Here is a 24133-nt window from a genome sequence, read left to right as displayed (position 1 = left end):
CTTTCTTTCCTTTTCTTCCATCCTTTCTTTCTCTTCTTTTTTCTTTCTCTTTCTTTTTCTTTCCTTTCTCTTTGTTCTTTTTTCTTTCCTTTCCTTTTTTCTTTTTCTCTTTTATTCTTTCTTTCTCGTTCCCTCATTCCTTCTTTTCTTTCTTCCTTCCTCTCTCTCTCTCTCTCTTTCCTCCATCCCTTCCTATCTTCTTTCTTCCTTCCTTTCTTTCTTTCTTTCTTTCTTTCTTTCTTTCTTTCTTTCTTTCTTTCTTTCTTTCTTTCTTTCTCCCTTTCTTTCTTTCCCTCCCTCCCTCCCTTTTTCCTTCTTTCTCTTTCTTTTATTTTTCTTTTCTTTTTCTTCCTTCTTTTTTCCTTTATTCCTTCCTTCTCTTCTTTGTCTTTCTTTCTCTTTCCCTCATTCCTTCCTTCCTTTCTTTCTTTCTCTCTCTCTCTCTCTTTCCTCCATCCCTTCCTATCTTCTTTCTCCCTTTCTCTTTCTTTTTCTTCCTTCTTTTTTCCTTTATTCCTTCCTTCTCTTCTTTTTCTTTATTTCTTGTTCCCTCATTCCTTCCTTCCTTTCTCTTTCTCTCTCTCGCTCTCTCTCTTTCCTCCACCCCTTCCTATCTTCTTTCTTTCTCCATTTCTCTTTCTTTCTTTCCCTCCCTCCCTTTCTCCTTCCTTCTCTTCATTTTCTCTCTCTCTCTTTCTCTCTCTCTCTCTCTCTTTCCTCCATCCCTTCCTATCTTCTTTCTCCCTTTCTCTTTCTTTTTCTTCCTTCTTTTTTCCTTTATTCCTTCCTTCTCTTCTTTTTCTTTCTTTCTTGTTCCCTCATTCCTTCCTTCCTTTCTCTTTCTCTCTCTCGCTCTCTCTCTTTCCTCCACCCCTTCCTATCTTCTTTCTTTCTCCATTTCTCTTTCTTTCCCTCCCTCCCTTTCTCCTTCCTTCTCTTCATTTTCTATCTCTCTCTTTCTCTCTCTCTCTCTCTCTTTCCTCCATCCCTTCCTATCTTCTTTCTCCCTTTCTCTTTCTTTTTCTTCCTTCTTTTTTCCTTTATTCCTTCTCTTCTTTTTCTTTCTTTCTTTCCCTCCCTCCCTTTCTCCTTCCTTCTCTTCGTTTTCTCTCTCTCTCTCTCTTTCCTCCATCCCTTCCTATCTTCTTTCTCCCTTTCTCTTTCTTTTTCTTCCTCCTTTTTTCCTTTATTCCTTCCTTCTCTTCTTTTTCTTTTTTTCTTGTTCCCTCATTCCTTCCTTCCTTTCTCTTTCTCTCTCTCGCTCTCTCTCTTTCCTCCACCCCTTCCTATCTTCTTTCTATCTCCATTTCTCTTTCTTTCTTTCCCTCCCTCCCTTTCTCCTTCCTTCTCTTCATTTTCTCTCTCTCTCTTTCTCTCTCTCTCTCTCTCTTTCCTCCATCCCTTCCTATCTTCTTTCTCCCTTTCTCTTTCTTTTTCTTCCTCCTTTTTTCCTTTATTCCTTCCTTCTCTTCTTTTTCTTTTTTTCTTGTTCCCTCATTCCTTCCTTCCTTTCTCTTTCTCTCTCTCGCTCTCTCTCTTTCCTCCACCCCTTCCTATCTTCTTTCTTTCTCCATTTCTCTTTCTTTCTTTCCCTCCCTCCCTTTCTCCTTCCTTCTCTTCGTTTTCTCTCTCTCTCTCTCTCCTCCACCCCTTCCTATCTTCTGTCTCCCTTTCTCTTTCCCTCCCTCGCTCCCTTTCTCCTTCCTTCCTTCCTTCTCTCCTTCTCCCAGTGCACATTCCCCAGAGCGACCTGGTCCGTCAGCTGCACCCGAAGGAGGACGACCTGGTCTTCCTGGAGGTCTCGGAGAAGCCTTCCTTTGGCGAGGAGGAGGAGCCGGAGGAGCCGGGCGCCAACCCCGTGCGCTTCGTGGGCCTCGTGACCCGCTTCTCGCAGCCCCCGCCGGCCCCCAACCCCGGTAAGTCCCTCCCCGGGCGGGGCGCAGTCGAGACCCCCTGCCCTTTCCTCGGCCCGTGTTGTAGTTCTACCTCGATGTGCCGCAGGAGGACGGAGCGAGCGGGCGGCGGTGTGCCACCTCTCGGTCCAGACGCAGGCCGACCTCTCTCGCGCGGACAAGCGGCTGCGGTGCCTGGTGGGCAGCTCCCTGGTGACCACGCAGCGGCGCTTCCGGGCCCTGCTCCTCCTCAACCGCAGCCCCCTGGCCAAGGCCCTGCTCAGCCCCAGCCCGGATGACTTCCGCCCGCGGGCCTGCCTCAGCCCCGAACCGGCCGTAAGTCTTGAATGGCTTGAGACTCAAAGATTTATTTATTTCGTGTCAAAAAGCATTGCATAATAAATACCGTATATACTCGAGTATAAGCCGACCCGAATATAAGCCGAGCCACCTAATTTTACCACAAAAAACTGGGATAACTTATTGACTCGAGTATAAGCCGAGAGCGGTAAATGCAGCAGCTACTGGTAAATTTCAAAAATAAAATTGGATACCAATAAAATTACATTAATTGAGGCATCAGTGGGGTAAATGTTTTTTGAATATTTACCGTATTTCAAAGAAAAACAGTAAGCTAACTCTGTAAGTGCATAAAAAGGGTAGATTCCAACAGGTTTTTATTGTACAGAATACCAGAATTTTCTCTTTGGCCCATTTATATAGGGGCTCTTGCATACCAGAGGGTAATTGAGGTTTTATGGCTGGCATCTGTTCTTTGTGAGAAAGCACCAAGACACATGCTGGGTAGATTCCAACAGGTTTTTATTGTACAGAATACCAGAACCTTCTCTTTGGCCCATTTATATAGGGGCTCGCAAATACCAGAGGGTAATTGAGGTTTTATGGCTGGCCCGTTTTATGCCTGGCATCTGTTCTTTGTCAGAAAGCACCAAGACACATGCTGGGTAGATTCCAAAAGGTTTTTATTGTACAGAATACCAGAATTTTCTCTTTGGCCCATTTATATAGGGGCTCTCGCATACCAGAGGGTAATTGAGGTTTTATGGCTGGCGTCTGTTCTTTGTCAGCGCTTGCTCTGTGTCCGGAGATGGCAAAGATCGGAGATCATGACACTTCCACCCTTGGCAGGCCTCTTCCGGGAGGGAGTTCAACGAGGAGCAGCGCCAGGCCATCGAGGTGGCCTTCTCCATGGTGACGCAGCACCCCACGCTGCCCAAGGTCTGCCTGGTCCACGGCCCACCCGGGACGGGCAAGTCCAAGGCCATCGTCGGCCTCCTCCACTGCATCCTCAGCCAGGTCAGGCCTCTCGCGTCGCCTCGGCCATGAATTCCTTTTGGAACCCCTTCCGCCCGTTTTCCTGTGGCATCAGAAGTAGGCACAAGGGCACCCGTTAGTCCAGCGATGGGCGAGCTTTTGCGCTTGGTGTGTCAGAATTCACCAAAAAACCTAGCATGACTTATCCAAGCTTCTGCCGGCCCGTTTAGTGAGACTCTACTGTATATTATGTATTACATGCAATATTACTCATAATATTATAATATATTGATATAGTACAATATAGTAATTTATTGCCAGTATTGTGCTATGCTAATAATATAATATGGTATGCACTTTTAATTTGTAAGCTGTTCTGAGTGAGAAAGGTGGGATATAAATGTATTAAAATGAAATAAAATAAAATATGTATGTTATGCGCAGAGGCCTGGGAAGGAGAACCCGCCGCAGAGCCTGAACGCCAAGATCAAGCGGAACCGGGTCCTGATCTGCGCCCCGTCCAACGCCGCCGTGGATGACCTGATGAAGAAGATCATCCTGGAGTTCAAGGAGAAGTGCCAGGACAAGAACAACCCCAAGGGTAGGCCGGCCTCTGCTTTGGCAGGATCCCGTTCAGAGAATGCAAAGGCTCAGGGGTGAAGCGGTGAACCAACGGATAAGGCACCGTTGGGCATAAACGATATGGTGCCCGCCTTGAGCTGCAGGGTGAGGCGGATAACACTATTATTATTATCATTATTATTATTACTATTATTATCATGAAACCTTGGCCTCGAGCTGCAAGGAGAGGTGGGTAGAACATTTATTATTATTATTATTACTATTACTATTATTATCATGAAACCTTGGCCTCGAGCTGCAAGGAGAGGTGAGTAGAACATTTATTATTATTATTATTATCATGAAACCTTGGCCTCGAGCTGCAAGAAGAGGTGGGTAGAACAATTCTTCTTCTTCTTCTTCTTATTATTATTATTACTGTTATTATCACGAAACCTTTATTATTATTACTATTATTTTTACTATTACTATTATTATCATGAAAACTTGGCCTCGAGCTGCAAGGAGAGGTGGGTAGAACATTTATTATTATTATTATTACTATTACTATTATTATCATGAAATCTTGGCTTTGTGTTGCAAGGAGAAGCAGTTATTATTATTATTAAACTTTGGCCTCAAGCAGCAAGGAGCCGAACTGACCCCTCAACCTCTGAGGATGCCTGCCATAGATGTGGGCGAAACTCAGGAGAGAATGCTTCTGGAACACGGCCATACAGCCCAGAAAACTCAAAACAACCCAATGATTCTGGCCATGAAAGCATGTCTAATTCTTATTCTTATTATCAAACTTTGTCCTCGAGCCGTAAGGAGAAGCAGGTAATACTATTATTGTTGTTATTGTTATTATTATTATCAAACCTTTGTCACATGTCTGCTGACTTTCCCTCCAGGAAACTGTGGGGACATCAACTTGGTGCGTCTGGGGCAGCAGAAGTCGATAAGCAAAGATGTCCGCCGGTTCAGCCTGAATGACCAGATTGACCACAGAATCAGTGAGTAACGGCCTTCCCGGTCTTTGTGAGCTGCCAGAGGCTCTTCCTGACCGTTGGGAGAGGCTGGGTTGTTGCCTATAATGTTATGGAGAGAGAGTACCAAGGAAAGGCAGTTAAGGTTGCCCCAGCGTTTGAAAGATAAACAAAGAGATTCCGGGTGTTAGACTGATAGTGTCTCTATTGGAATGGATTCGGTTTCTCAAGTCAGCCCCTTGAGTTGTTTGGTTTGAGAGCAACTTCTCATTTTTAAGAGAAAGTCGCCCTTTTCATGTGCTCCGGGATAGCAGCTTCTAGCCTTGTCTTCATGTCATGTTTTCTTGCTTGGTATTGGGGAATCGCCTTTTGGATACAACTCTTTGTCTAAGTTCTATGGATTTTTGGCTTTCCTTTCGGGATTAAGGTTATGGCTGTACCCTATATTTTGGCATGATTTTATCTTTGTAAAAAGTTCCTGTCTGCTGAACAAATACAATCTTAGAAACTGATGAGGACGAAGGGGATATGGGTTTTACCGATTTTTATGAATACTAAAAAAAAAAAAAAAGTTTATGCTGAACCAGCTAAAGTGAGATGGAAGTCAACAGCTGTATGTTTTTTTTCCCTCTTTTTTATTGTTTTTTTTTCTTTCCTTTTTTCCTTCCCCCCCCCTCTTTTTTCTTTTCTCTCTCTTACCTCATTTCCTACATTCTAATAAGTGTTCCCCCACTTTCGATGTGAAACTATTTCTTTCTAATATATAGGGGGGCGGCAGGCCGAAAAAGTTTGGGAACCACCGATTTAGACGAATTAGCTCTTCATTTTGGGGCGGAAGGGTCGCCTGGGTGGCTGGGCTGCAACAAAATCTCTCTCTCTCTCTCTGTCCGTGAACGGCGCAGGCAAGGCCACGCTGGGCAAAGACCAAGACCTCCAGAAGCGGAAGGAAGACCTGGACCGGCGGCTGGACCTGCTCTCGCGCGAACGGGCCATTTACCGCAGTGAGAAGAGAGAGAAGGTGGGTCTGGGGGGCTCGGAATCTCTGGGCAGGCCCCTCGGCCTCCAGCTCAGCCGGGGATGATGGGAATGCCTCCTCCTGTGCCATTTGGCCTCTCTTTCAGATGCAACCGCTGGATGACGAGATCTGCCGCCTGTCCCAGGAGAGGCAGCGCCTGGCTTCCCAGCTGAAGGAGGTAACCGGGGCTTCTCCTTCAAACCATGTTATAATATATATAAAAGAGTGATGGCATCATGGCAGCGGACAAAACAACAAAAGTAAACACCCCACAACCTTGAAAATTGACAACACAACCCCTCATCCATGCCTCTAGGTTGATACAACAAAAAGAAAAGAAAAATAAAGTCCTAATTAGAGGGAGAGGAATAATTATTTTTATCCAATTGCTGCCAGTTAGAAGGCTAAGCTCCTCTCACTTGGTCTCCTAGCAACCCACTCAGCCCAGGGGACCCTTTACCTTAACTACCACCAATTCCTCAATTATTTCCCATACCACCATACTTCGCCACAGCAACACGTGGCCGGGCACAGCTAGTGTTATAATATAATATAATAATAATAATAACCACAACAACAACAACCTATTCGCCTATTGTGTATATTTTATTATTGGTTTTTGTTGTTGTCCTTTGATGTTTCATATTTTATCATCGCTTGTATTTTGATTTTGCTGTAAGCCGCCCCGTGTCCCCTTCGGGGGAGATGGAGGCGGGATAGAAATAAAATTATTATTATTATTATTATTATTATTATTATTATTATTATTATTATTATTATTATTATTATTATTATTTTGTACCCTGCCTCCATCTCCCCGAAGGGACTTGTGGCAGCTCCCATGGGGCCAAGCCCAAGCAATTACAATAAAACAAAATAAAATACAGTAGAGTCTCACTTATCCAAGCCTCGCTTATCCAACGTTCTGGATTATCCAACGCATTCTTGTAGTCAATGTTTTCAATACATCATGATATTTTGGTGCTAAATTCGTAAATACAGTAATTACTACATAGCATTACTGCGCATTGAACTACTTTTTCTGTCGAATTTGTTGTCTGACATGATGTTTTGGTGCTTGATTTGTAAAATCATAACCTAAATTGATGTGTAATAGGCTTTTCCTTAATGCCTCCTTATTATCCAACATATTTATTTATTTATTTATTTATTTGCGACATTTATATCCCGCCCTTCTTTCTCACCCCGAAGGGGACTCAGGGCGGTTTACAAGTATATATACATACAATATATTATATTATACAACTATATCGCAATATTATTAGTAATATTGCATGTAATATAAATATACAATTATAATAGTGAATTATAATTATTATTACATTGTATTACATCATAATATTATTAATAATATTACATGTATATACAATGTATTATAATATTAGTATAGTATAATATTATTATATATCATTATATCATTAAATTGATACAGGATACATCAGGGGTCCTCAAACTTTTTAAGTGGAGGGCCGATTCATGGTCCCTCAGATTGTTGAGGGGCCAAATTATCAATGAAAAAAAATGAACAAATTCCTATGATCACTGCACATGACTTGTTTGTAGTGCAAAAAAACAAAAAACAAACCCCAGCAACAATTACTTATTTATTTATGTATTACATTTATACCCCACCCTCTCTCACCCCGAAGGGGACTCAGAGCGGCTTACAAATTGTATGTGCATACAATATATTATATTATTAGCATAGCACAATATTAGCATTATATATTACTATATTGTACTATACCATTATACCGTAATATTATTAGTAATATTACATTTAATATATAATATATAATTAATATCATTATATTATACAATATTATTATATGAGTCCCCTATTGGGTGAGAAGGGTGGGGTAGAAATACTGTAATAAATAAATAAATAAATAAGTATTATATTGTATTACATTAAAATATTTATTATCAATATTATATGTATACACAATATTTATTTTTTATTACAATATATGATATTATTACCATATCATTCATTTACAATATTTCATTTACAATATTGGTAAATGAATGAACAATACAATATTTAAAAATAAAAATAATTTTAACCAACATACTGTAAACTTATCAGGATTTCAGTGGGAAGTGTGGGCCTGCTTCTGGCCAATGAGATAGTCAAGTAGGATTGTTGTTGTGCCTTCAAGTCATTTCAGACTTTGGGTGAGCCTAAGTCTAAAACTAGGGTGGGGGCCAGGTCAATGGCCTTGGAGGGCCGCATCCGGCCCCCGGGCCTTAGTTTGGGGAACCCTGGGATACATATTCGCTTATCCAACGTTCTGCCGGCCCGTTTATGTTGGATAAGTGAGACTCTACTGTATAATAATAATAATAATAATGATGATATATGATAATAAAATAATAGTGATTTCCGTCTGGCAGGTGCGTGGTCGCTCTCAGGAGCTGAAGGCCAGCGTGATCCTGGAGTCGCACGTGGTGTGCTGCACGCTCAGCACCAGTGGAGGGGGGCTGCTGGAGTCGGCCTTCCGGAGGCTGGGCGGGGACCCCGTCAGCTGCGTCATCGTGGATGAGGTCAGGCCGGGGGTCAAGGGAGGGGCCGGGGGGGGGGGCATCCCACGAGGGTCGGCCCAGAGCAAGGCCAGACCAAGGACAAGGACAAATAGACTGAGCGGTTGCTTTTATTCTACTACATGGCTTTACCGGGCTGTGGCGCAGGCTGGTGAGCAGCCTGCTGCAATAAATCACTCTGACCATGAGGTCACGAGTTCGAGGCCACTATAGGATATATATTGTGTCATGTACGCTATTATATATTATCACACATATACTTACCTATAGGATACATATTGTGTCTTGTACGCTATTATATATTATTGCATATATCATATTTCACTATATATATTGTGTCATGTAGACTATTATATATTATTGCGTATATCATATTTATAGGATATATATTGTGTCTTGTACGCTTTTATATATTATTGCATATATCATATTTCACTATAGGATACATATTGTGTCATGTATGCTATTATATATTATCACACATATACTTACCTATAGGATACATATTGTGTCTTGTACGCTATTATATATTATTGCATATATCATATTTCACTATATATATTGTGTCATGTAGACTATTATATATTATCGCGTATATCATATTTATAGGATATATATTGTGTCTTGTACGCTTTTATATATTATTGCATATATCATATTTCACTATAGGATACATATTGTGTCTTGTACGCTATTATATATTATTGCATATATCATATTTCACTATATATATTGTGTCATGTAGACTATTATATATTATTGCGTATATCATATTTCACTATAGGATATATATTGTGTCATGTATGCTATTATATATTATCACACATATACTTACCTATAGGATACATATTGTGTCTTGTACGCTATTATATATTATTGCATATATCATATTTCACTATATATATTGTGTCATGTAGACTATTATATATTATTGCGTATATCATATTTCACTATAGGATATATATTGTGTCATGCACGCTATTATATATTATTGCATATATCATATTTCACTATAGGATATATATTGTGTCATGTACTCTATTATATATTATTGCATATATCATATTTACCTATAGGATATAGATTGTGTCATGTACGCTATTATATATTATTGCATATATTATATTTCACTATATTGCCTCTGTGTCTGTCTCTGTCTCGGTCCTATGTGTAGATGGGCATTGAATGTTTGCCCTATATATGTGTACAATGTGATCCGCCCTGAATCCCCTTCGGGCTGAGAAAGAAGGGCGGAATATAAATACTGTAATAAATAAATAATAAGTTGGGCTCCATTCTGTGTCGTTCTCGCCCCCAAAGGCAGGGCAGACCTGTGAGGTGGAGACCCTCATCCCGCTGATCCACGGCTGCAAAAAGCTGGTCCTGGTGGGAGACCCCAAGCAGCTCCCTCCCACCGTCAAGTCCATGGTAAGGAGGCCGGCCGGACATCTGTTGGGAGGGATTGGATTGTGTCCTCCGGCCCGGCAGAATGGCATTGGAAGGTTCTAATCCAACTCGTATCTATGCTTTTATCTATCGTATTCATGGTGGCCATCTGTTGGGAGGGATCAGGTGGTGCCTTCTTTGATGTCAGAAGGGGGTGGAATGGAGGGCCTTTGGGGTTCCCTTCAACTCTGGGTCTGTCTATCTCTGGGGGTTGGTCTGGTTGACCTTTGGAGGTCCCTTCCATGTCTATCTCTCCGGGAGTTGGTCTGGATGGCCTTTGGGAACCCTTCCAACTCTATGGGTCTGTCAATCTCTCCGGGAGTTGGACTGGATGACCTTTGAAGGTCCCTTCCAACTCTGTGAGCCCATCTGTGTGGGTTGGTCTGGGTGGCCTCTGAAGGTCCCATCTCTATTTCTATCTTTCTGGGGGTTGGTCTGGATGGCCTTTGAAGGTCCCTTCCAACTCTATGTCTATTTCTGTGAGGGTTGGTCTGGATGGCCTTTGGAGGTCCCAACTCTATGTCTACCTCTCTGGGAGTTGGTCTGGATGGATGGCCTTTGGAGATCCCTTCCATCTATGTCTATCTCTCTGGGGGTATGTCTGGATGGCCTTTGGAGGTCCCTTCCAACTTTATGGGATTGTCTATCTCTTGAGGAGTTTATCTTTATGAGTCTATCTTTTGGCAATCTATCTCTCTGGGGGTTGGTTTGGATGGCCTCTGAAGATCCCTTCCAGCTCTATGTCTATCTCTCCGGGAGTTGGTCTGGATGGATGGCCTTGGGAGGTCCCTTCCAACTCTATGGGCCTTTCTATCTGTTTGGGAGTCTATCTCTCTGGGGGTTGGTCTAGATAGCCTTGTGGGCCCCGTCCAACTCTCCCTTCCTTCCTTCTGGTTTGCTTTTGTGCAGAAGGCGCAGGACTTCCACTTTGACCAGGCGCTGATGAGCCGCCTGTGCCGCCTGCTGGAGGGTCCCGAGGAGGGGGCGGGGGTGCCGGCGGAGCCCCTGGGACCCCGGAGGAGCCCCGTCCTGCGCCTGAGCACCCAGTACCGCATGCACCCCGAGATCTGCCTCTTCCCCGCCAAGTACATCTACGGAGGGGCCCTCTTCACAGACAGGTCGGTACGCACGGAGAACCTGGGCGGTGATACTGCGCAACCACAGTTGCAAAACGTTCTCTTCATTTCCTATTTAATTGCACGGTCCTTACTTTGGAAGTAGTTGTCCTACTCTAGGAACTTATAATAATAATAATCATAATAATAATAGTAATTTTATTTTTGTACCCCGCCACCATCTCCCCAGAGGGACTCGGGGCAGCTTACAGATATACTTGGCAGCCACAGAAACTTGGTTGTTTCTGTGGCTGCCACAAATTCAATCATGAGATGTTTCTTGAAAAACTAGAGCAAAATTATTATTATTATTATTATTATTATTATTATTATTATTATTATTATTATTATTATGACACTGCAAACAAGAAAGACATGCTGGATTTCGTATCACAAAATCACAAGTCGAACACTTCCCAAGTGTCTAGGACTGTGTGATGTATTATTATTATTATTATTATTATTATTATTATTATTGTATGACACTGCAAACAAGAAAGACATGCTGGATTTCGTATCACAAAATCACAAGTCGAACACTTCCCAAGTGTCTAGGACTGTGTGATGTATTATTATTATTATTATTATTATTATTATTATTATTATTATTATTGTATGACACTGCAAACAAGAAAGACATGCTGGATTTCGTATCACAAAATCACAAGTCGAACACTTCCCAAGTGTCTAGGACTGTGTGATGTATTATTATTATTATTATTATTATTATTATTATTATTATTATTGTATGACACTGCAAACAAGAAAGACATGCTGGATTTCGTATCACAAAATCACAAGTCAAACACTTCCCAAGTGTCTAGGACTGTATGATGTATTTTCGGATGATGCTGCAGATCCCAGTCGGTTTGTCAATGTCTGTTGTTTCCAAATGCCGGCTGAGATCTTTTGGCACGGCACCCAATGTGCCCATCACCACCGGGACCACCTGCACTGGTTTCTGCCAGAGTCTTTGCAGTTCAATCCTGAGGTCCTGAGAGCGGCTGAGTTTTTCCTGTTGTTTTTCGTCAATGCGACTGTCACCTGGGATGGCGACATCAATGATCCACAACTGTGATGTCTGGTGTGTTGTGTTCCAGAACTTTGTCAGTCTGGATTCAGAAGTCCCACAGTATCTTTGCATGCTCATTTTCCAAGACTTTTGCAGGTTTGTGATCCCACCAGTTTTTTGCTGCTGGGAGGTGGGACTTGAGGCATAAGTTCCAATTGATCATTTGGGCCACATAGTTGTGCCTCTGTTCGTAGTCTGTCTGTGTGATTTTCTTACAGCAGCTGAGGATATGATCTATTATTATTATTATTATTATTATTATTATTCTATTCTCATTAATACTCCTGGTACTACTACTACTAATAATGATTCTTCCCTTGCTTGCTTCCTTCTCGCTCAGACAAACGGCCGAGAACCGCTTCTCCCTGGAGTGGCCCTTCCAGCCCTACCTGCTCTTTGACGTTCTGGACGGGAAGGAAGAGCGAGACAGCGAGTGAGTCCCTCCCAGCCCCTCCCCTCCGCCTGCGCCCTTCGACCTCTTGGTCCCTAGGCTTAAAAACAAGACAAAAAGGGGGGCGCGGGGGGGGGGGGGTTGGCTTTGGCTTTTTCAACCGGAAGCAGAGACCAGGCAGAGCGCTCTGGATCCATCCTTCCCCCTGTTCATTCTCTTCTCTCTGCCTGTCTTCCTGTCCTTCCTTCCTTCCTTTTTCTTTCCTTTCTTCCTTCTTTCTATCCTCTCTTTCTTGTTTTTCCTTCCTTCCTTCCACTTACCTATCTTCCTTCCTTGTCCTTCTTTCCTTCCTTCCTTTCTTCCTTCCTTTCCTTTCCTTTCCTTTCTTCCTTTCTTCCTTTCTTCCTTTCTTTCTTTCCTTCTTTCTTCCTTCCTTCCTTCCTTCCTTCCTTCCTTCCTTCCTTCCTTCCTTTCCTTTCCTTTCCTTTCCTTTCCTTTCTTCCCTTCTTTCTTTCTTTCTTCCTTCCTTCCTTCCTTCCTTCCTTTCCTTTCCTTTCCTTTCCTTTCCTTTCCTTTCCTTTCCTTTCCTTTCCTTTCCTTTCCTTTCCTTTCCTTTCCTTTCCTTTCTTTCTTTCTTTCTTTCTTTCTTTCTTTCTTTCTTTCTTTCTTTCTTTCTTTCTTCCCTTTCCTTTCCTTTCCTTTCCTTTCCCTTCCCCTTCCCCTTCCCCTTTCCCTTTCCCTTTCCCTTTCCCTTTCTTCCCGTCTTCCTTCCTTCCTTCCTTCCTTCCTTCCTTCCTTCCTTCCTTCCTTCCCTCCCTCCCTCCTGTTTATCCTCCCTCCCTATTTCTTTCCTTCCTTCCTCCCACTTTCCTTCCTGTCTTCCCATGCCTGTCTCCCGTCTCCCGTTCCCTTTCCTGCTGCAGCTCCTACTCGAATCCGGCGGAGGTGCGGCTGGTGATTGAGCTCATGAAGCTGATCAAGGAGAAGCGCTGGGACCTGGGCTTCCGACACGTGGGCATCATCACCCCCTACAACGCACAGAAGCGCAGGATACGCAAACAGCTGGACGCAGAGTTCGGAGAAAATAGGTACGTGGAAGGCCCTCCCCTGGGGAAACAGAGACCCTCCTCCTCCCCCCTCGTAATTTGGGGGCTTGGCACATCAGTGGCCAAAGCAAAAGTAATGGAATAATAATAAGGATAATGATAATCCCCAAAGAGCCCCCCAAAGGCCACCCAGTCCCTCTCCTTCTTTGCGTCCTTTCAGTGCCAGCGAAGTGGACACGGTGGACGGGTTCCAGGGCCGCGAGAAGGACTGCGTCATCGTGACCTGCGTCCGGGCCAACAGCACCCAGGGCTCCATCGGGTAGGCCTGCCTTCCTTTGTCTCCTTCCTTCCTTTTCTTCTTTACTATTTGTCTTTACTTCCTGTCTGCCTTTCCTTCCTTCCTTCCTTATTTATTTATTGGCAGTATTTCTATTCCGCCCTCTTTCTCACCCCAAAGGGGACTCGGGGCAGATCACATTGCACACATAAAGGCAAACATTCAATGCCTTAACATAGAACAAAGACAAGACAAACACAGGGCTCCGAGCGGGCCTCGAACTCATGACCTCTTGGTCAGAGTGATTTGTTGCAGCTGGCTTGCTTTCCAGCCTGTGCCACAGCCTGCTTCCTTCCTGTCTCATTCTTTCTCTTCTTTCCTTCCTGTCTGCCTTTTCTTCTTTCCTTCCTTCCTGTTTACCTTTCCTTCCTTCCTTCCTTCCTTCCTTCCTTCCTTCCTTCCTTCCTTCCTTCCTTCCTTCTTTCTTTCCTTTTCTTCCTTTGTCTCCTTCCTTCCTGTCTGCCTTTCCTTCCTTCCTGTCTCATTCTTTCTCTTTCCCTTCTTCCTTCCTTCCATCTTCCTTCCTTCCTAAGAAGGAAGGATGGAAAGAAGGAAGGAGACAGGAAGGAAGGAAAGGAAAACAGGAAGGAAAGAAAGAAGAAAAGGCCTTTTCTTCCTTTGTCTCCTTCCTTTCTTTTCTTCTTTATTATCTGTCCTTCCTTCCTTCCTTCCTTCCTTCCTTCCTTCCTTCCTTCTACCTTCCTTCCTGTCTGCCTTTTCTTCTTTCCTTCCTTCCTGTTTACCTTTCCTTCCTTCCTGTCTCCTTCCTTCCTTCCTTCCTTCCTTCCTTCCTTCCTTCCTTCCTTCCTGTCTGCCTTTTCTTCTTTCCTTCCTTCCTGTTTACCTTTCCTTCCTTCCTTCCTTCCTTCCTTCCTTCTACCTTCCTTCCTGTCTGCCTTTTCTTCTTTCCTTCCTTCCTGTTTACCTTTCCTTCCTTCCTGTCTCCTTCCTTCCTTCCTTCCTTCCTTCCTTCCTTCCTTCCTTCCTTCCTTCCTTCCTGTCTGCCTTTTCTTCTTTCCTTCCTTCCTGTTTACCTTTCCTTCCTTCCTTCCTTCCTTCTTTCCTTTTTTCCCTTTGTCTCCTTCCTTCCTTTTTCTTACTTCTTATCTGTCCCTCCTTCCTGTCTGCCTTTCCTTCCTTTCTGACTCATTCTTTCTCTTTCCCTTCTTCCTTCCATCTTCCCTCCTTCCTTCCTGTCTGCCTTTTCTTCTTTTCCTTCCTTCCTGTTTACCTTTCCTTCCTTCCTGTCTCCTTCCTTCCTTCCTTCCTTCTACCTTTCTTCCTATCTGCCTTTCCTTCCTTTCTGACTCATTCTTTCTCTTTCCCTTCTTCCTTCCATCTTCCCTCCTTCCTTCCTGTTTGCCTTTCCTTCCTTCCTTCCTTCCTTCCTTCCTTCCTTCCTTCCTTCCTTCCTTCCTTCCTTCCTTCCTTCCTTCCTTCCTTCCCCTTTGAGAGGGATGAAACATTCATTCCTTCTGAAATATGTAGGCGTGTGTTTAGACCGCAAAGTCGAGAAGTGAATCTTGGGGGGGGGGGGGGGGTGTCATGGGGGCAGGGGTCCCGCCTTTCTCCCCAGAGGTCAAACGTATCCATTTCCTGCCTGTCCTTCCCTTTCCCCGTCCTTCCTTCCCGTCTAGTTTCCTGCGGAGCCTCCAGCGCCTGAACGTGACCATCACTCGGGCCAAGTTCAGCCTCTTCATCCTGGGGAAGCTCAAGACCCTCATGGTAGGTCTGCTTTTCGGACACTAGGTGGCGCCCAAGGCCAAGCCACTTCCTCTATGTGACACCATCTGAAAGTGACACTTCCTGTTGCAAACTTTCCCCATGTTTTTAAGATAGAACCAATTAGGAAATGACATTGACCAGGGACTACGCTCGAACATTAATTATGTTACATAGTGATCTTACTGACGGTAATAATATAGATAGATAGGTATGTATTGTTATTAATGATAAGACCTGGCTTTTTACTAGAGCTTTTGATCTATGTTAATTTTATCAATATTTGTATGTATGTATGTATGTATTTTTATCCTTTACAATTTAGCTTGTAAATCGCCTAGAGCATCTTGGATGGAGGGCGATTAATAAATAATTAAATGATGATGATGATGATAGTGCTCTTACTGATGATAATAATAATATAGATAGATAGATAGAAAGAATTGTATTGTTATTAATGATAATAATAATATAAGGTAAAGGTTTTGCCCTGACATTAAATGTAGTCGTTTCTGACTCTGGGGGTTGGTGCTCATCTCAAATTCTAAGCCAAAGAGCCGGCGTTGTCCGTAGACACCTCCAAGGTCATGTGGCCATAGGCATGACTGCATGTAGCACCAATATTAGCTTCCACCGGAGCAGTACCTATGGATCTACTCACGCTCTGGGGGTTGGTGCTCATCTCCATTTCTAAGCCTTATTATTATTATTATTATTATTATTATTATTATTATTACATTTATTATTTTTCTCTATTATTGTTGCTACTATTACATTTATTTTACTCTATTTTTATTTTTATTATTAATACATTTATTATTTCACTCTCATCTTCTTATTATTATTATTGCATTTATCATTTTACTCTATTTATTATTACTTGTACTATTTTCCTGTATTTATTATTATTACATGTATTATTTTACTCTATTATTATTATTAAAAGGATACATAAGCACATTGACATTGAAGAAGATGAGAAGAATGATTTGATCAGAGTTGGACAGTCTTATCTTAAATTTGATGTAAATATTCAAAAACATTTAACCTACGGATGCCTCAATTAATGTAATTTTATCGGTATCTATTTTCATTTCTGAAATTTTCCACCCTTGGCTTTTACTGGAGTCAATGTTTCCCCAGTTTTTTTTGTGGTAAAATTAGGTGCCTCGGCTTATATTCGGGTCGGCTTATACTCGAGTATATACGATAATGTAATTTTATTGGTATCTATTTTTATTTCTGAAATTTACCACCTTTGGCTTATACTGGAGTCAATGTTTTCCCAGTTTTTTTGTGGTAAAAATAGGTGCCTCGGCTTATACTCGAGTATATACGGTATATATTACATGTAACATTACTAATAATATTGCAGCATAGTAAATAGTGTAAATACTGAAATAAAGGGGGCCGGTCCACAATCCTTCAGACTGTTGAGGGGCCAAAATATCATTTGAAAAAGAAATACGAACAAATCCCTATGCACACTGCACATGTCTTATTTGTAGTGCAAAACAACAACAACAATGAAAGAACAATAAAATATTTTAAAATGAAAACAATTTTAACCAACATAAACGTATCAGGCCAATGAGATAGTCAAGTTAATTAGGATTGTTGTTTTTGTTGTGTGCCTTCAAGTCAAGTGGGCGAGTCTAAGTCTAAAATTATTTATTTATTCATTTACTACATTTATTTACTACATTTATATCCCACCCTTCTCAGAGCAGCTGTATGTATATACAATATATTATTAGCATAGCACAATATTAGCATTATATATTACTATATTGAACTATACCACTATACTGTAATATTATATGTAATATATAACATGTAATTAATATTATTATATGGTATTATTATTAGTATTACATTGTATAACATGATAATATTATCAATATCATATGTATATATAATATATTATATTATTAAAACTGATATAAAAATATTATATTATAAATGAGGGCGGGGGCCAGGTAAATGACCTTAGTTTGGGCCTTAGTTTGGGGACCCCTGTCTTAGAACGAAGACACCAAGAAATGACACACGGACCTGATTTGACCTCTGCTCCCTTTTTTAGGAGAACAAGGACTGGAACGAGTTGATCCAAGACGCCCAGAAGCGGGGCAACATTGTCCAGACGTCCAGCGGGAGCTACAAGAGCAGCGCCTTGAAGATCCTCAAGTCCCGGCCGCTGCCCCCGACAACGACGACGACGAAGGGGCCCAAGAAGGCGGCACCGAGGGCGCCGGCGGAAGCGAAGCCCCCTGCGCAAGGGGAGCCGGCCACGGCGGAACGGAGACCCCCTGCGCCCGGGGAGCCGTCCTCGTCCTCGTCCTGTAAGAAGCCGCCTCTTCCTCTTCCTCTCCCGGAAGCGAGTCGGCCCAAGGACCCGCGCCTGGCCAGGAGGGCCGTGTCGGGGGGCGTAGACCCCCGCCCTGTGCCCCACGGCGCACACCCCTCCCCCTCGAACCCCGAAGCGGTCGCCAAGGCCTTCCTGGCCCACCTGCACGAGTGGACTTTGGCCCGAGGAGAGCCCCCTCCGCCCCTGCCCCCCGAAGCCCCCCCCCAGGCCAAGGAGATCCCCTCCAACGGCCGCCGGGCCTCCGGGGAGCGGCTGGATGGCCCGGTCGACAGCAAGCGTAGGCGCACCACCTGCTAGACCCGGAAGCTCGGGGCTACGCGTCTTCCTCCTCCTCCTCCTCCGTCTTCCTTTGGGGACTTGTTTTATACAGCCTAGGCTCGTTTGGAGTTATTATGTATATTTGTATAGCAGAAATTTTATTTTTTAAAGAGCTGACGTGGGCCGCTTCCTCCTCTTCATACCTCATTATTATCCCCTGCGGTCAGACTCACACGCCGTTGTCGCCTTGGCTGCGGGTGTGGTAGGTCCTCCACCCGGCCATTGGCTTCTTTGCTGCCTTTTGGGGTGCCTTCGCCGGCCTCCGTTTCCCAGCTGCCTGTTGGGCCCATAACCTACTTGGGCTTTGCGGTTTCTCCCGTTGCAGCCATCTTCACCTCGTTCTCCACCTCGTTGGAGGCGTTGCTTGTTCATGCGCCCGTTTGTTGGCTCCTGTTTTGATACTGGAGCGATCCCGGTTTATATATATATATACACACACAAATAGGTCAGTATTTCTTTCAATAAAATACAAAAACTCAAGGCCACCCCCGAGTCGGTCCAATTTCTGTGTTCTCCAAACATCCCACACAAATATATCTATATCTATACACATAATTAAAGTGAAAAATCTGTATGTATGTATTATAGTTCCCAGTTCTGAGGAGCCACCAAGTCACTCTCTCCCAGGACATTGCAGGTTACAGTGAGCACATCCCAGTGTTCCTTCCTCTCCACATTTGCATGACTCCGCCCACTGCTTCTCCCTTAACCCTTTCCCAGTGCTGAGGAGCCACCAATTCACTCTCTCCCAGGACACTGCAGGTTACAGCGAGCACATCCCAGTGTTCCTTCCTCTCCACATTTGCATGACCCTGCCCACTGCCTCTCCCATAACCCTTTCCTATTCTTTTCTATGGCACAAAGCAAACAGGAATTCATCAGCAACTGAACATACTAGAGAGAGAGGTTTGGGGAGAATTCAGCATGATTTCTTGGAGTTGTAGGTTTGGGATGTATAGTTTATCTGCAATCAGTGAGCACTCTGAGCGCCACCAAAGATGGAATTGGACCAAAGTTGGCACACAGAGCCCCCATGACCAGCAAAAAATATGGGAGGTCTTTGGGGAAAATTCACCTTGATTTGGGGGAGTTGTAGTTCACCTACCCTTCTCACTGGCAGCCAGGGGGAGAACGGCTCTTCCTTGTTCTCTGTAATTTGGACTTTATTTTTCTAGGTTTTTTAATTGAAAGACATAGATTGGATGGCTTTGTCTTTTGTGGCCAAATTTGGTTCAGTGGTTTTGTTGTTTACTCCATGGGAAAAATGTACATTACATTTATATATAAATTTATATATATATACTAGCTTTGCCCGGCCACGTGTTGCTGTGGCTTATGCTTTCAGAGTGTTGTTCTTTGTTTACTGTCCTGGTTTTAGAGATTATATTGTTCTGTATTATTACATCACAGTAATTATTACATATTATATTTATAATCTTATGTTATCTGCTTAGAACTGGATTATATGAGGCCCCTTCTACACAGCTGTATAAAATGCACACTGAAGTGGATTATATGGCAGGGTGGAGTCCAGATAATCCAGTTCAAAACAGATAATATAAGATTATAAATGGGTTATATAGCTGTGTGGAAGGGCCTTGAGTCTACACTGCCATATAATCCAGTTCAAATCAGATAATCTGTATTTTATAGGCAGTGTGGAAAAGGCCTAAGTGAGGCCTAACTCTGCCTGTCCCCTGGGCTGAGTGGGTTGCTAGGAGACCAAGTGGGCGGAGCTTAGCCTTTGGATAAAAACAATTCTTCTTCTCCCTCTAATTAGGACTTTATTTTTGTTTTCTTTTTGTTGTATGAACCTAGAGGCATGGATGAGGGGTTGTGCTGCCAAGTTTAGTGTTTCTGGGATGTGTAGTTTTGTTGTTTTGTCCTAGGCCGAAATTTCATTACCCTTTTATATATATAGATATATAGCTATAGATATTGCAATAAGAAAATGGAAACCAAACGGGAGCCATGAGTAGGTTGCTTTACTGTCGTGGGGATTATTACATCTTAATGCTTACGGCAAAACTTCTCTCTAGTGAGTGGCGGCGTTGGTGGTGGTTTGTTTCGTTATCCTTTGAGGACATTTATCACCAAAGTAAGATAATCCTCTACTTAAAAAAAGGGAGGCGGGATCTTGAAACCGTAAAGCCTGGGCAGCGCGTTACAAAGCGGCCTCGTCCTGTCCCGAGGAAAGGAACAAAAGAACTCCCGACAACCGAAGAAATAGAAACCGAGGAGAGGAAGGAAAAAAAGACCGTACAAAAACTTAATAAAATTCAGCAACTCGATTTGTAGGCAACAGTATAACGCCAGGGTTCGGCCGGTGGGACGGACAGAGTCCACCGAGTTCCTCGGCCGGCCATCTCCGCAGGGACGGCGGCGGCGGCTTCAGAAAGTAACGAACGGAAAAGAGACTCGGAGAAAAACAGCTGCGCAGCTCGACGCCGGAGATTGGCGCCACGCTTTTCTTTTCTTTTTTGGCAGACTCTTATCGATCGATAGAGGAGGAAGCCATCGCCGGTCCATGGAGCGCTCTCCGGTGGCGGCCGTCCTCGAAGACGGGGACCCCGGAAGGAGGGAGAGCGGGGCCCTTGGAAGGACCCTCTTGCTTCCACACGTTCGGCCTCTCGTTCCCCCCATCGGGGTGTGTGGGCCCGGCCTCAGAGGTCCATGGCGTGTCTGAGGTGGAGGCCCAGGGCGCCGAGGAGGGCGGCGCAAGGGCTGAGGGCCAGGCGGGGCCCGGTGGCGTCACAGTCCTGGTTCTCCCCCTCGCACTTGGCCTGTTCGCAGAGGACACCCTTGAAGCCCGGCGGGCAGAGGCAGCGCTGGTTGGCGGAGCAGGTGCCCCCGTTCTGGCAGAGGAGCAGCTCGTCGTCACAGACGTTGGCTGCAAGAACACAGGAGAGAGAGGTCACTCGCAAAGAAAGACAAGATGTAACACATAATAGTCGTATTTCATCACAGAATAGTCACACTCCCACCTTATGGGGGTACGACTATTACGCGAGGAAAACAACACAGAGAGAAAGAGGAGAGGTCACTCGCAAAGGAAAACAAGATGTAACACATAATAGTCGTATTTCATCACAGAATAGTCGCACTCCCGTCTTTTTTAATCAAAAAAGGGGTTACGACTATTACGCGAGGAAAACAACACAGGGAAAGATGAGAGGTCACTCGCAAAGGAAAACAAGACATCATACAGGCCGTATTTCATCACATAATAGTTGCACTCCCACCTTTTTAATAAAAAAAGGGGTTACGACTATTACAAGGGGAAAACAACACAGGGAAAGGTGAGCAGTCACTTGCAAAGGAAAACAAGACGTAACACCGGGTGTAATTCATCACATAATAGTCGAACTTCCCCCTTTCTTCCATCAAAAAAGGTAAATGACATTTATAAGCCAGGTCTATGGACCAATCGGGAGCCCCGTTTCAGGAGCAGGACGTGAGACCCCGAGCGGGGATACTTACGCAGGCATCCCTGTCGCCAGTAGTAGCCGGAGGCGCATTCGTCGCATTTCGGGCCGGTGACAAAGTCCCTGCAGTCACAGTAGCCGGTCTCGTTGCAGCGGTTGGCCACGGAGCCCACGCGGTTGCAGTTGCAGTCTGCCCAAGACAAGGAAGCAAACACGTCAAGGAACACGGCAAGGCACAGCCGCCGCCGCAAGGGGTCTTTGGGGGGCCCCTTCCAAAGAGGGTCCGGCCGGCCTCTCACCGATGCAGACGTTCTCGTCGTCCAGCTCGGCGGAGCTGTTGCGGTAGAAGCCCAGGCGGCAGTGCTGGCAGTGCTGTCCCCGCGTGTTGTGCTTGCAGCTGATGCAGGTCACCAGGTTGAGGAAGTCGATGAAGCTGCACCGGTTGGAGTGGCCGTAGCACTCGCAGTCTGGCGAGGAAAGGACCGGGTCAGGGCCCGGGGGCTCCAACAGCGCCCCTCCTTCCTGCAGCTCCCGTCTATCCTGCAGCTCCCTCCTTCCCCATTGCTGCCTTCCCAGAGCTCCCTGCTTTCCTGTAGCTCACTTCCTTCCCATAGCTCTCCTTCCCATAGCTCTCCTTTCCGTAGCCCCTTTCCTTCCTGTAGCTCCCTTCCTTCCTGTAGTTCACTTCTTTCCCGTAGTTTCTGTCTTTCCCATAGCTCCCTTCTTGTAGCTCCCTTCCTTCCTGTAGCTACCTCCTTCCTCCTTCCCATAGCTCCTTTCTTTCCCGTAGCTCTTTTCCTTCCCGTAGCTCCCTTCCTTCCCGTAGCTCCTGTCTTTCCCGTAGCTCTCCTTTCCCGTAACTCCTTTCCTTCCCGTAACTCCTGTCTTTCCCGTAACTCCCTTCCTTCCCGTAGCTCTTTTCCTTCCCGTAACTCCTTTCCTTCCCATAACTCCTGTCTTTCCCGTAACTCCCTTCCTTCCCATAACTACCTTCCTTCCCGTAACTCCTTTCCTTCCCGTAGCTCTTTTCCTTCCCGTAGCTCCTTTCCTTCCTGTAGCTCCCTTCCTTCCCTTAGCTTCCTTCCTGCCAGTAGCTCACATCTTCCCTGTAGCTCCTTTCCTTCCCGTAGCTCCTGTCTTTCCCGTAGCTCTCCTTTCCCGTAGCTTCCTGTAGCTCCCTTCCTTCCCTGTAGCTCCTTTCCTTCCAGTAGCTCCAGTCCCTCCCATAGCTCCCTTCTTCTCCATAGCTTCCTTCCTTCCCACAGCTCATCTTTCCCGTAGCTCTCCCTTCCTTTTGGAAGTTCCCATCTTTCCCATGGCTTCCCTTTCCTGCAGCTCTCTACATTACCGTAACTCCCTTCATTCCCGCAACTCCTGTCTTTCCCATATCTCCCTTCCTTCCCATAGCTCTTTTCCTTCCTGCTTCCTTCCCGTAGCTCCCTTTCTTTCCATAGCTCCCGTCTTTCCCGTATCACTAAGATGTCCGTATTATCTAATACGTGCCCTCCTTTGGGTGCGGTCATTCAGCCCAAAGAAGTCAGCATTACTGTGCAGGTTCGCATGAATTTCTTGTCACAACTGATTTGGATATAGCTCTCCAACATCTATGGCTCTCGTTTTCCAAAAGATAATGGTAGAGAAGGGTCTGGGAGTGGGGTGTCCATGCATGTCAGGGGAGACGGGGAGAGACATGCGCCCGTCTTCCAACGAGGCAAGAATGGTCAGGTTTTGGGGAAGGGAAGCATGAGATGGCATGCAATGGAGAAATGACGGGAACAAGCTATTTGGCTCCTTCGCAAAGGCTTCAAGCCCAGCTTTCCTCATTTTCCTTTTCCAGAAATGTATTTGCTTTCAACCTTAGCTCTTCCACGGCAGGTTTCCCTGCAAGATGCAAGCGCAGGATCAGGTGGTCGTCATCAAAAAACCCATAACAACCACCCCATGATCCAGAAACTGCTCCGTCGGCTTCACCTGACCACCGAATCCCTGCGCCAGCAATTTGCAACCTGGGAGGCACGCCGTGCATTGCAAGGATGGAGAAAGGCACGTCCTTGTGATGAAGTCCCGAGAAGAAGACCCACAGACCCCAAAGGCCTCCTCGAGACAGAGCCATCAATGGCTTACCCGCTTACCTTTGAAGGTCTCAATGGGAGCCACTGGGACGGAGCCGGATTTGAGCCGGATGAGTTTGGAGGCCTTGGGAGACGCTTAGAAAGGGGTCAAAGAGACATAGTTTTCTCCTTTGGACCCAAAGCCCAACTCACAGTTACGAAAACTACACGTAAGCGGACCGAAAGCCAATACCGAACATTGTCTCCATCTACTCGCTCGTAACTATTCCACGTTCACGACTGCCACGCCATTGACACTATTGCCCCGAAACCAAACTTGGAGAAATGGATCCGGATCGGAACGCGACCGAATTTACCGTTCCGTCACGTTTTAATCAGGAGAGGTTACTTAGTGACAGGCTTAGTTGAATATCAGCTGGTACAAGAGTTTGCCCATGATTTTGGAAAGTCCATCCATCCATCCACACGATTCTATGGAAGCCTACTAAGAAAAGCGTGAGCTATCAGCTTGCCCGTTGGTGCCT

The 24133-nt window shown here is 44.8% G+C and overlaps 2 protein-coding genes across 4 annotated transcripts in view; one reads left to right on the top strand and one right to left on the bottom strand.

Annotated features, from left to right (window-relative positions):
* setx (senataxin) overlaps positions 1–18597 on the top strand; it is a 36599-nt gene extending 18002 nt beyond the window's left edge. The window contains exons 11-25 of one of the 2 annotated variants that reach the window (XM_062959172.1): positions 1731–1916; positions 2002–2228; positions 3042–3209; positions 3612–3768; positions 4643–4744; positions 5620–5735; positions 5839–5910; positions 8151–8300; positions 9618–9725; positions 10653–10861; positions 12271–12363; positions 13245–13409; positions 13588–13686; positions 15342–15429; positions 17510–18597. In XM_062959172.1, the coding sequence (XP_062815242.1) occupies positions 1731–1916; positions 2002–2228; positions 3042–3209; positions 3612–3768; positions 4643–4744; positions 5620–5735; positions 5839–5910; positions 8151–8300; positions 9618–9725; positions 10653–10861; positions 12271–12363; positions 13245–13409; positions 13588–13686; positions 15342–15429; positions 17510–18091 (2522 nt within the window). In that variant the 3' untranslated portion in view covers positions 18092–18597. Of the gene's footprint in view, positions 1–1730; positions 1917–2001; positions 2229–3041; positions 3210–3611; positions 3769–4642; positions 4745–5619; positions 5736–5838; positions 5911–8150; positions 8301–9617; positions 9726–10652; positions 10862–12270; positions 12364–13244; positions 13410–13587; positions 13761–14402; positions 14541–15341; positions 15430–17509 lie in introns of those variants that run through there. The other variant, XR_010000091.1, reaches the window with a different exon arrangement.
* Positions 18598–20081: 1484 nt separating this feature from the next.
* The window catches only part of ntng2 (netrin G2), a 64113-nt gene continuing 60061 nt past the window's right edge, over positions 20082–24133 (bottom strand). The window contains exons 6-9 of one of the 2 annotated variants that reach the window (XM_062959176.1): positions 23670–23744; positions 21837–22004; positions 21593–21727; positions 20082–21002 (exon numbers count right to left, since the gene is read on the bottom strand). In XM_062959176.1, coding sequence (XP_062815246.1) covers positions 20776–21002; positions 21593–21727; positions 21837–22004; positions 23670–23744 — 605 coding nt within the window. In that variant the 3' untranslated portion in view covers positions 20082–20775. The remainder of the gene's footprint in view (positions 21003–21592; positions 21728–21836; positions 22005–23669; positions 23745–24133) is intronic. The other variant, XM_062959175.1, reaches the window with a different exon arrangement.

Source organism: Anolis carolinensis, unplaced genomic scaffold, assembly GCF_035594765.1.
Source record: "Anolis carolinensis isolate JA03-04 unplaced genomic scaffold, rAnoCar3.1.pri scaffold_7, whole genome shotgun sequence".
Classification (NCBI taxonomy): domain Eukaryota; kingdom Metazoa; phylum Chordata; class Lepidosauria; order Squamata; family Dactyloidae; genus Anolis; species Anolis carolinensis.
The sequence above is the reverse complement of the archived record's forward strand: the minus strand, read 5'-3'. Positions and strand labels throughout refer to the sequence as shown.